Below are 13593 nucleotides of genomic sequence, written 5' to 3' on the forward strand. Positions count from 1 at the left end.
CGCTCTTGCTGCGAGCCTTGTTATCGCGAAGACCTTTGACAGGGTCTGGCATAGGGCACTTCTGTCGAAGCTACCATCTTACGAAATCCCCGAGGGTCTCTGCAAATGGATCGCTAGCTTTTTGGATGGGCAGAGCATCATGGTTGTTGTAGACGGTGACTGCTCTGATACCATGACCATTAACGCTGGCGTTCCACAAGGTTCGGTGCTCTCCTCCACGCCTTTCATCCAGTATATCAATAACATGCTGTCTATTGATAGCATGCATTGCTATGCGGATGACAGCACGGGGGTTGCGCGATATATCGGCTATCAGAGTCTCTCTCAGATCGTGGTGCAAGAGAGACGATCAAAACTTGTGTCTGAAGTGGAGAACACTCTGGGGCGAGTCTCCGAATGGGGTGAATTGAACTTGGTTCAATTCAATCTAAACGTTAAAGTTCAACGTTAAAAACACAAGTTTGCGTGTTCACTGCGAAGAAGGACCCCTTTGTCATAGCGCCGCAATTCCAAGGAGTATCCCTGCAACCTTCCGAGTGTATCGGGATACTTCGGATCGACATTTCGAGTGATATCCAATTTCGGAGTCATTTGGAAAGCAAAGCCAAGCTGGCGTCCAAAATGTCCCAGCATGTCCTCAACAGTGCGGTGCGGTACTTCACGCCTGGACAAAGACTTGCTTTATAAAGCACAAGTCCGGCCTCGCATGGAGTACTGCTCCCATCTCTGAGTCGGGGCTCCCAAATACCAGCTTCTTCCATTTGATTCCATACAGAAGAGGGCCGTTCGGATTGTCAATAATCCCATTCTGACGGATCGTTTGGAACCTCTAGGTCTGCGGAGGAACTTCGATTCCCTCTGTATTTGGTGCCATATGTTCCATGGGGAGTGCTCTGAGGAATTGTTTGAGATGATCCCCTCATCCCCTTTTTATCATCGCATCGCCCGCCATCGGAGCAGAGTTCATCCATATTATCTGGAACCGCTGCGCTCATCGACAGTTCGTTTCCAGAGCTTCCAGGCTATAGAATCAGCTCCCATCCACGATCTAAGCAATAAAAAAAAATGTTTCCCGAGCGCTATGACATGTCCTTCTTCAAACGAGGCTTGTGGAGAGTATTAAGCGGTAAGCAGCGGCTTGGCTTTGCCCCTGGTATTGCTGAAGTCCATGGGCGACAGTAACCACTCCCATCAGGTGGGCCGTACACTCGTCTGCCTACAAGGGCAAAAAAAAATATTACGAAATCACATGTGCACTTTATAGAAGTACGCATCATTACATAAATAAAAAGCATTGTTTCTGAAAAAAATAAAAAACAAGAATATGTATGTAATATATATTTTATTAACTTCATAATTATTTTAAATTTGACATGAAATTTCTATTTTTTGATGCCCCCTTTAATTTAAATGAGACCTCTTGCGTTATCTTGCTATCTGTCAGGCCTTTGACTTTGCGTGTTAGATCTTTGCCATAAAAGATATTAAAGACGCAGGTTTAATAATATTATCGATCTTGTAACCCATAACGTACTTCAGTTGCATTCCCGCCAGCACTACTATGGTTCATTCATTTAAACTATTTTTGTGACCACAACAGAATTTTTGGAGAATTTTGTTCAAGACTTGCTTCACATGTTAAACCAACGGCATAACTTATCACCTAAACAAATTATTGTCTTTATTACAGAGAGCTCAAGACATTCGTGATACTTAACACCTGGAACTTCAGAATTTAAAAAGACAAAAGTAACGACGAAACAAAACCGTAAAAGTATTGGCCGCGGGAAATTATAGGTTGTTTTCATTGCTACGCCAATTAGCATAACTTTACGTTCTTTCAAGGAACAACCGTGCTCCGGGCGATCATCACTATCCTCCTAAAATAAAATTTAAATCTTTATAAGGTTCGGTATCTTTATTTGGGACAAATAGCAACAAGTCTCAGTGGTGCTCCAGTTCCCATTGCTATCTTCATAGGTAAAGCTAAAGCGGTACATCCGTAATCTGAAATAAATGAGAAAAACAGTGAATTACAATAGAATTTAAATTTCGAGTAATTTCGACCTTAATCAAGGCTGCAACTGCTGGAAGCATATAACGGTCTATGTACCAAATTGACATTTTGTTAAGATCAAGGAAAATAATTTGAGAAATTGTAATTTTAGTATCATTGTTTTTCCATATATTTTTAGTTAATAATCTTAATTAGGTAATAAAGTGAAATTATAACTTTAGTTATTGATTTGCTTTGCACCTATAGCCGAAGGCGGTTAATGTTTGGTTGGTGAGGTCGAGTGAATGTCATTCTTATGTACGTTCTAATCTAAATAAAAAGAAAGAGTGATTTCTCAGTAACACTTATTAGTTTAAATATTTTATGTACATATAAAACATACTACGATCGTAATATCCTTTGACGTATATATTAAATTTCTAAACCAGCCATGCACTTTACTACTAACTAGATTCGAAAAAAAACAAACAAACCAGGTATATTGGAATTTATATTGACGTTCTCAATAATATAAAGCCCTTCGTGCAAGAGAATTTTGTGGGCGGGAAAGTCTGTACTAGAGCCGGGATCTACTGATGCAACGTCAACACCAACGCCCACCACATTTTTATATGATGACTTGATCCACTCTGCGATTTCTTCACTTAATCCTGTAAAAAAGTATTTTTATAATTTGGAACAACTCTTAAACATTATCCGAGTAAATAGCATTTTAACAAAATAAAAAAAAGCATATTGACTCCAGATCTCACCAGGGAAATTCAAAGTGTCTTGTGCTTCAGTTAATCCTAAATATTGTTTAGTTTCATTAAAATATTTGCTCCACCCAAATTTGAAAATTATAACACAATGTTTTCCTAGATTGTCATTCAGAAGGTGATCCAAATGATGCTTATACAACACAAAACTGGGATCGCCATTAACAATGGAACTCACATCCACTACTATCACTGAAATATAACAATAAATGAATGAAGTTAAAATATGTTAGAAACGTGGTGACTTAAAATATATGACGCCCTTGTCACTCAGCACAAACTTCCGGGTACGTAACTTCCGGAACCTCTTGGTCTGCGAAGTGACTTCGGTTCGCTCTGTATTTTGTCCGTATGTTCCATGGGGAGTGCTCTGCGGAATTGTTTGCGATGATAACATCATTTCCTTTTTATCATTGCACTGCCAGCCAACGGAGTAGAGTTCATCCATACTACCTGGAGCCACTGCTTTCATCCACAGTGCGTTTCCAGATATCTTTTTTGCCACGTAACATCCGGCTTTGGAATGAGCTTCCCCCCTCCACGGTGTTTCCCAGGCTCTATGACATTTCCTTCTTCAAGCGAGGCTTGTGGAGAGTGTTAAACGGTAGGAAGCGGCTTGGCTCTGCCCCTAGCATTGCTAACGATGGAAGTTTTGCCTCACTTTGCAACTGAAGCTATCATCGCAAAAGTGAAGGAAATAGTTACTAAAAATCTTTAATCAAGTTTGAAAGAGATAGGCGCCCAACTTTCTGTATCACGAGTCGATCTGTATCATTTTAAACAATCATTTGGGTGTGAAATATAATGCCGCTTGGCTAGTCCCAAAAGATTTGAATTTTCTCAAAAAATTCAATCGCTAAAGAAAGCTACATCCCTCACATACCATCGGACGGCTTTCCTGCAGAAACGGGATTGGATGACCTGGAGAGAGTTTTTCGTGGGATTGTTGTCTATGCGCCACTTCCGGAACCACTGTCCTAAATTGGTGGCTGTGATCTGCAGCTTACTGCGGATGAACGACATCTTAATACTCGAGTAGCCGTATCGTCGGTGAAGAGGGCTAACTGGGTCGCCGGCGACAGGGGTATGTCGTTAATGTATAAGCTGAAAAGCAGTGGAGAAAGAGCCGAGCCTTGCGGGACTCGACATGAAGTCTCGTATGATAAGCACGAGTTTGTCTGGCACTTCAGTGTTGTACAATGTGTTACAAATTAAACGGTTGTACCAGACTTTGTCAAACGCCTTCGCGAATCGAAGAAGGAGGTTCCCATGGGACGGGTCTAGTCTATTTAGTCTTACTAAGATGTGCTCCGTAAGGCGGTGCGCTTGCTGGATGCACGAACGTTTGGCGCGGAGTGTAAACTGTTCGTTTATGATGATGCCTTTTGAGGTGATAAAGCCCCAGAGGTGTTTACGAATCAGTCGTTCATACAGTTTGCCTGTTTGCCTATCGCTGGGTGGAGACTAATCGGGCGATTGTGTTGACTGTTTGCTTTGACTATCGTGGTTTTATGCACTCGGAATTTTTGCCGGAAGATCAAACGACACATAACAAATATTATGTGACCGTTATACGGCGTTTAAGATAGCCAATTTGTCGAAATCAAATTCTCGAGTTTTGCACCACGATAGTGCTTCTTCGCACAAGTCGCACAAGGCCATCATTGTGAGCAAATTGATAACCAAAAACTCGACAAATACCGTTGAGCAAATACCTAATTCACCAGATATAACTCCAGCTGACTTTATTATTTTTCCTAAGCTCAAATTACCCTTTCGTGACAATCGTTTTCATTCTGTAACTTAATTTACCAAAATCAAAATGTTCTATGAAATACTTACGGGGCACAATCAATCTGTCTAAGGTTATTTCACCAACACGTTTCCCAGTACTAGAGAAATGGTAAGGAGCGTCAATATGTGTACCACCATGTTCTCCTGCAGTAAAATCATAAGATGCGTACCTGTTAACAATAAATTATTAGATCAATCCACAATACTCTAAGGGTCCCTTTTTTCGGGCTGACTTCCGAGCATCCACGAGTCTTGGAAGCCTTTTATACGGGACTGATCCACAAGAGCGGACCACGGGCTCAAAGGATGGAATTTAGGGACCTACCCACTCCCCTGCGCTACCCTTCTCTCTCGCCCAAGCGTCCGATCCCCCGAAGTCAGAACCCGGGTGAGATACTGCGCTATCGCTGTCAACACTTCAACCAGATAGTGCAGCACACTCCAAAGTCGTCCGAAAGGAGCCGGGACGTACACTCGTACTGTCTCCTCCGATCTCTGGCTCGATGGCGACGGATCTGTGCGGAAAGGGAAATAGCTCTCCCTCTTTCGTTTCACTACCTCCTTCTGCGATATGATGGACTCGCAGAAGTCGAGTATTGCTACCGAGTATAAGTATCGCTACCGAGCATCGTAGCCACGACGCGCGGCAGCGACGTCCTCTCCTACGACCGCGACGAGGGCGGCGCGTTGCTCGTCAAATCCAGAGCAACACACCAATGTATTTTCCGCTGTCTTCGTCGTCGCGGTCTGACTATAAGGGTCCTTTGTGCGATCCTTGTTTTGAAATACCATAAATACCATTAAAATACCATTTACTTATTTTAAAATTGCAATCTGGTAATTAAAAGTGTGTGAAAACTGGGTTGAGATAATTTGATTCGTGAGAAGAGCAGGGTCATCGCTTTGTAAAGTGTTTATTGCCCTTGTAGGCAGACGAGCATACGGCCCACCTGATGGTGAGTGGTTACCGTCGCCCATGACTTCAGCAATGCCAGGGGCAGAGCCAAGCCGCTGCTTACCGTTGAGTACTCTCCACGAGCCTCGTTTGAAGAAGTGTACTTAATTCTAAAAGATTAGATGAATTGTAACCATTTCATAAAGCTTACTTATGTACATCTCATCTCATATAACATATAACACTTTGTTATTGAGAAATAGATTGAAGTCAGTAGAGCTTTCCATGTACTACACAGGAAAATAGTACTCGATACAATTGCCTGAAATAAAGTTTCATTTGGGACAACATCCCTGACGTCAACACTGATTGTCATAAACATATTGATGATCCATATTAATATTTTATCATTAATCCAGTATCCAAGGTAGTATACATCTCAGTTACATAATACCTTTTGACGAGCCATTAGCCCCCACTTTTCAGATGGGTATTTACAACTTTAGTATATTAAGGGGCACCAGTAGTGAGCTCTCGATAAAAGAGCCAGGGGGCCGTCTGCGCATCGTCCACTTAGGGTAAAATCAAACGGTTCACTCACGTATTACCTTTTTTGTAATTAAATTAACTTCGTTCAATTTGGGATTTAAAAATGTATTAGTAATTTTATAATAGTTTTGCCCAGGGTTTCGTTCATATTATATTTAGAAATAACCCTATTTTTAACTGACTTTCAAAAGGTTAATTCATCCCGTTTTTTTGTAGATAGTAGGTACCTATGTTGTCGAGTTTTTACGGTTAATTTGCTTTTTCCGTGTATTTGCGGATATGAAAGATATAAACAAATTAATATTATTAAGCTTTAGATTTTAGACGATTTTCATTAATTTCTCTGATGCCAGGGAAACTATTTGAATAATATACCTAAAGCTATTTGTAATTGATAAGCTTAGAAGAGAATCTTGCTACTATAAATAAGAGCCATGGGACTTGGGATATGGACATGGGACTAAATAATTCCTTAAGTTATTTTTTTATACGAGTACTAACTGTACCCGTCCGCTTCGATGGTCATTTAAAATTAACATTATTATTTCTCACTCCCACAAAGATTCTCATCATTAACGACTCCGCAACTGGTGTAGGGAGTCCAACACTCATATAAATATTAGCCTATCCATTAAGTACATGTATTTTCTACATTGGATACCAGGTTTAAAGTCAATCGTATGCATGGTTCAGTAGTTACAACGGAACATCTGTAAAAACCAGTATAGATTTATATATTAGTATAGAAGTATAGATTGGTCCATGTCTATAATATATGTACTTGCGATACTAAGTGTACATTCATCCACAGTAAATTATTCATAAGAAGTTAGGGCCTGGATCAATTAAATGCGGTTGATAAAAATGTGTGGCTAATAAAATTGCACGCAAGTGTAGTTTGCTGCAGTGATGCGCGAGCACAACACAAAGAACGAATCACAACTGACGGCTTGTGACGCGACGCGGGACGATCCAATCACGTAATCGATTTGGCCGGCGCCACCCCCGTTCTTGCCGCGTACCTCCAAACCGATCGAAAAATGTATGTGATCTAAACGATCGATGTGCAGTCAGGCGGGAACTCCGACTCCTGGACGTCCATAAGTCGAGTGGGCCAGACGACATCCCTGCAGTGGTTCTGAAAACGTGCGCCCCTGAGCTGACGCCTGCGCTGACCATGACCATTAACGCTGGCGTTCCACAAGGTTCGGTGCTCTCCCCCACGCTTTTCATCCTGTATATCAATGACATACTGTCTATTGATGGCATGCATTGCTATGCGGATGACAGCACGGGGGATGCGCGATATATCGGCCATCAGAGTCTCCCTCGGAGCGTGGTTCAACACAGACGATCAAAACTTGTGTCTGAAGTGGAGAACTCTCTGGGGCGAGTCTCCGAATAGGGTGAATTGAAGTTGGTTCAATTCAACCCATTAAAGACACAAGTTTGTGCGTTCACTACGAAGAAGGACCCCTTTGTCATGGCGCCGCAATTCCAAGGAGTATCCCTGCAACCTTCTGAGAGTTTCGGTATACTTGGGATCGACATTTTGAGCGATTTCGAAGTCATTTGGAAGGCAAAGCCAAGTTGGCGTCCAAAATGCTGGGAGTCCTCAACAGGGCGAAGCGGTACTTCATGCCTGGACAAAGACTTTTGCTTTATAAGCACAAGTCCGGCCTCGCGTAGAGTACAGCTCCCATCTCTGGGCCGCGGCTCCCAAATACCTACCAGTTTTTTCCATTTAACTCCGTACAGAAGAGAGCCGTTCGGATTGTCGATAATCCCATTCTCACGGATCATTTGGAACCTGTAGGTCTGCGGAGGGACTTCCGTCCCCTCTGTATTTTGTACCTTATGTTCCATGGGGAGTGCCTAAGGAATTGTTCGAGATGATACCGACATCTCGTTTTTACTATCGCACCGCCCGCCACCGGAGTAGAGTTCATCCATACTACCTGGAGCCACTGTGGATATCCACAGTGCGTTTCTAGAGGTCTTTTTTGCCACCTACCATCCGGCTATGGAATGAGCTCCCCTCCACGGTGTTTCCCGAACGCTATGATATATCCTTCTTCAAACGAGGCTTGTGGAGAGTATTAAGCGGTAGACAGCGGCTTGGCTCTGCCCCTGGTATTGTTGAAGTCCATGGGCGACGGTAACCACTCACCATCAGGTGAGCCGTGTGCTCGCCCGCCTACAAAGGCAATAAAAAAAAGGTACTTTTGCAGATATCAAGGTCAGATCGGAGCTGATGACTCGTGCCGATTACTGTGGAGATAAATGCAGATGAGACATTCTATTTGACCTTAACAACTTTACGATCTAATCCGCATCGTTCTAATTATTATTTTTCTTATTAAATTTTACTTATTAAAATGATTGTCACCTACGACTTTAGTTACTCAGATCTTTAACTTACCATGATTTATCATCTAAGGTGAATCCTTCAATTTTTTTTGAAAAAATAAATTTTTCTGCATCAGGCCAATACACAGTATTATTGTCGAACGGATGTGTTAAATCAAAGAATTCATATTCACCAGTAAATAAAACATCATTTAATGACGCTTTAGCAATGCACAAATTAAAATAGAAAGATAACAACACAACAAACAACATCTTCTCAGCTTGCAATTTGCTTAGTGGAAGACCTTACGTAGTAACTATTATACTAATCAGCGGAAAGACCCCATCTCAGACACTTAATTTAGATGACCCAGATCCAAAGACTCCTTGGTGGGGAGGCAGCCGCTGTATTAATTATGTCAGAGAGGTCACTATAAATCTTTTAAAATGCACTTAGTTGTTGTGTATTATTAGGTAACACTATTTTATAGGTTGCCGACCCCACATAGTGGGATAAGGTGGAGAAAAAGAAGACTATTTTATAGGGTGTTCGGACCTATTGGCGAGAACGCAGGAGTGAAGTTATGTGAATTATTTTTTTGTAATATTTATTCAAGTTCAAACGTTGCAATTGTGAAAATGTACAAGTATTAAAAAATGAATTAAAGCCGTTGGACCTAATTCCTCGAGTCCTCCCAAAAAGTCCACTCAAGTCTTACTGAATAACCCCCATTTTACTGAGCTTTTAATTCATTTCATCTCATCTCATCTCATTTCATTTCATTTTATTTTATTTCATACCAATTGACTACGCTTTCAAATAAATGAACACCTTATCTCATTTTGGTTCATACATACCTACTACTTATTAAAATCGAATATTTTTTAAACTTGATAATGACAACAATGGGATTTTTTTTTATTGCTTACGGGTGGACGAGCTCACAGCCCACCTGGTGCTAAGTGGTTACTGGAGCCCATAGACATCTACAACGTAAATGCGCAACCCCACCTTGAGATATAAGTTCTAAGGTCTCAAGTATAGTAACAACGGTTGCCCCACCCTTCAAACCGAAATGATTTTTATTTTTATAACACGATGTTATTCCTTCAGCATGGAAGTCAATCTTGAACTTTTGTCGAGTACGTATTTCATTAGAAAAATTGGTACCCACTTGGGATTCGAACACCGGTGCATCGCTTCAACACGAATGCGCTGGACGTCTTATTCTTCAGGCCACGACGAAATCAAAGAAACCGCCGTGAAGCCAATTGCCATTCATATAAAAAAAAAAGTTTTCCATACTATGTGACATGAAAAATGAACAAGGCTTATCCAAAAATAGAGGTTCTACCTTCATTTTACATTTTCGTTTTAAAATTAATGTTCGCTTTATTTGTTATAACCAAAATTATTTTATTTTATTTTGATTCCTCATAAGTCTTAGTACACAGTGTAATAGTAAGGAAAACTGTCTTGTAGGTATGAGGTACAAGTTCAAAAAATAATCCCAAATTTAAGCTGCAAATTATAACTAAAACACAAGAAAACCGCAGTCGTAATCGAAGTGAATTCCACTGAGTTTAACAATATAACAGGATAAATTTGTAATAAAAATAAAAATTACGGAAAAATCACACAAGCCCATCTGGCCCTATATTAAAATTCCCTGTTTTAAGGACACCGGAGACTGATATACATACTTAAACACGTTTAAATATATACACATATATTTAATAAACACCTAGAGAGAGAGAAGAGCAAACAAACGTGTTCATCACACGAATGTTTGCCCGATGAAGAAATCGAACCCACAATCCTCGGCGCAACAGTCAGGGCCGCTAAGTAGGTACTGCACTACCGAATCTTGGCGCTACTTTTTATACTCCGCCACTTTCTACGGTGGCCGTATTCTAATTTTTTTTTATTGCCCTTGTAGGTAGACGAGCATACGGCGCACCTGATGGTGAGTGGTTACCGTCGCCCATGGACTTCAGCAATTCCAGGGGCAGAGCCAAGCCGCTGCCTACTGCTTAATACTCTCCACAAGCCTCTTTTAAAGAACGACATGTTAAGCCGCTCAGAAAACACCGTGGAGGGGAGCTCATTCCATAGCCGGATGGTACGTGGCAAAAAAGACCTCTGGAAACGCACTGTCGATGAACGCAGCGGTTCCAGATAATATGGATGAACTCTGTTCCGATGGCGGGAGGTGCGATGATAAAAAGGAGATGACGGGATCATCTCAAACAATTCCTCAGAGCACTCCCCATGGAACATACGGTACAAAGTACAGAGGGAACCGTTTTCACCGCCCTGCCTATTTCTGCCGTGAAGCAGTAATGCATTTCGGTTTGAAGGGTGGGGCAGCCGTTGTAACTATACTGAGACCTTAGAACTTATATCTCAAAGTTGGTGGCGCATTTACGTTGTGGATGTCTATGGGCTCCAGTAACCGCTTAACACCAGGTGGGCTGTGAGCTCGTCCACCCATTTAACCAATAAAAATAAAAAAAAGTCCGAATTTTATCGCTTTGCGACGAACAATTTTACATGTACTGGGACTCGTGTATTTTTTTATCTCTACCCTTCCTAGCACTTAGTTTTAAATAATAAGTGCATTATCTACATCACTTAGTAATTAAAGATGGTTCTAATTTAAATTTCGTAGCTTCCTTATAAACGAAAAAATAACAAAATAAAACGGTCCCTAATTTAAGCGTTCCGAATAAGGTTCACAGCCTTTTTACTTTAATAAAGAGACTAATTATTGTATAAAGGATATTTTATTTCTTTCTATCTAACGCCTACAGTTGTTGTCTTATCTCTTCGTTTAATTGCATTTCCTTTTCATTTTCAATTCCATGTCTCTTTTCATACAACAGATTATATTTTAGGTTTTGAGGTAACATGATTTAGCTGTGGGGAAAATGTTCCCTTTGCCACTCCAATAAACGAAATAAAAAAAATGACAGATTTATTACAAGAGTGGTACACTGAAGTAGGAAACCTATGGAAATGAAACGTCAACAAAACATTCGTGCCACTGTGACGTCATCTGGCCACAAAACATGGCGGTTTTAGTGCTGCCCAGAAGATTTTAATGTTAGTAGGTTTTATCGATAAACGTTCTTGGCTTATTTTATTTTAAATATTGTTGAGTATGAATGTATTTGTAGAATTTATGCTTTAATAGGAATTAAGTATATTTTTATGTGCAAAGATGATGTGTTTTAGATATTATGTGAAATCTAAGACGAGTTCGTGCTTCAAATTTTCCAAGTAAACCATATGACGATTTTTAAAATTTGCTACACTGATTTTATAAAGTTGTCGTTTGCCGCAAAACCTAAAGATATGGCATAGTACAGTGCCATCAGCCCATTTCTAGCATGCTGAATGTTATCGTATTTTGAGTATGTGTTTTTCTTAGACTATTACAATCTATTTTAATTGTTTTGCTGACTCTAAAGTCCGTAACAGACTACCGCAGTGCACCTCAAGGAAGGTGCACCGCACCATTTGAATCACTCTCACTTGAGAGTGATTCAAATTTTAAACGTATCAAGGGACCGCCTGATAAAAAAAACACCTACAGAACATTTATTCGTTAATGAAATTACAAACGTCCTTCCTTGTGACTTCCTCTCTAAAATCACTTAATTAATAAATATTTAACGAATTTACAACAGTGTTTTACTCACTGCGGAATAAAACTATTTTATTTAAATAGTTCCGCAGAGATTTTGTCGATAGCCTTTTTCCCAAAATATCTAAACAGAATGTCTAAATATGTTTTGATGACATATTTTAAAGAGGTATTTATGATTAGTGTCATGATGAATAGATTCCGACCGAAAAATTGTGTCCGATATTTCGGATTCAAATATATTAAGTTTATAATCTGTTTCGGATGAGGGCTCCATAATGAATTTAAATATATATATATATAATAGTTTTGGGGCATCGACTTTCTTGAGATCCTATAAAATAAGTTTTCATTATTATTTTTGTATGTTTTAAGCATGATAAAATTAGAAATTTTATATAAGCAATCATATTAAATCGATATCAAAGTCAATAAATAATGTACAACCCAAAACAGACGGCCGAACTGACGTGACAATGACATTTGGCGCGCTAAACATGGCGGATTTTCGGCCTCATTAGACGGAGACGGAGATATTTACGTATATTCATGTTTCATTTTATGTACGCACTGAAATACTGTTATATTGTTTTCCTGCGAGTTAAAGTGCTGAGTAAGAACGAGATAGATAAATGTTTATGTATGTGCCTTCAAAATGGGTGCTATTTATATAAGCAATTGTACCGGTAAAATGGGGCGATTAGGGATTGAGAGGCGAATCGGGAAAAAACCGGGAAAATCTTTCGACGCTCAATATAAGTTTTATATTCGTTGCAAAATCTTCCATTTTTTGTAGTTTAATAGTAGAATGTTGAAAGTTCACAAAACAATTCTGAATATGCATGATAATACCTGCTAACTTATGAAAAATCGCGTTTCAAATTAACTTCCTGTGGTGGTAATTATTTTAGTGCTAGAAACTTTGCTCTCTTTTATTTATTTGATAATAATAGAAGACGACTATGCTTTATAAACGTTATTTAGTGTTTGAACCAGCATATATATTAAAGGTAAGCCTCAGTTGTTATTGGTTTTAATGTATTTGATTAAATAAAAATACATGTAAAAATCTGTTGTTTTTGGGGATATTGGGGACGTCTTAGGTACAAATAACAACGAGAAAGGGGTCAATTGGGATGAGAATACGTGAAATGGAAACGACCTAAGTATAAATAGGTACAGGTTTGTAGGGTTGTCTATGTAGTTATAACAATATTTTTTAAATTTGTTGGTAAAAATCTGGTTTATTCGAAGCGAAATTGGGAATAAGTCTTTAGTTGAAATAGATAAGCAATTTAATATAAGTAAGTCGATTTTGCAGAGACATGTAACAAGATCAATGAAATCTCAAGGTGGACAAAAATGTCTAAGTAATATATTTAATATTTGAATAATAAATATTTAATATTTGTTCAGAGTGGGGGTATTCATCTGATTAATCCATGGAATAACCGACACACCTAATCTCTTAACCCAGATAGAAATATCAGCACTGTCGATTGCACCTATAATTGAGGTGATGTCTGCCATGTACTTTTGTCAGTTTTTCAATTTTTTTTATTGATGATCACTTTGTTGGTG

At 39.5% G+C, this 13593-nt stretch overlaps 1 protein-coding gene across 1 annotated transcript; it reads right to left on the bottom strand.

Annotated features, from left to right (window-relative positions):
• Nucleotides 1-1326: 1326 nt before the first annotated feature.
• LOC101742070 (kynurenine formamidase) lies at nt 1327-8811 on the bottom strand. The gene is made up of 5 exons (XM_004930525.5): nt 8436-8811; nt 4618-4739; nt 2770-2967; nt 2491-2667; nt 1327-2007 (listed from the first exon to the last, which is right to left on the bottom strand). The coding sequence occupies exons 1-5, from the start codon at nt 8633-8635 to the stop codon at nt 1919-1921; spliced, it is 786 nt and encodes a 261-aa protein (XP_004930582.1). The 5' UTR covers nt 8636-8811; the 3' UTR covers nt 1327-1918.
• Nucleotides 8812-13593: the final 4782 nt, after the last annotated feature.

The sequence above is a fragment of the Bombyx mori genome, chromosome 6 (genome assembly GCF_030269925.1).
Source record: "Bombyx mori chromosome 6, ASM3026992v2".
Lineage (NCBI taxonomy): Eukaryota > Metazoa > Arthropoda > Insecta > Lepidoptera > Bombycidae > Bombyx > Bombyx mori.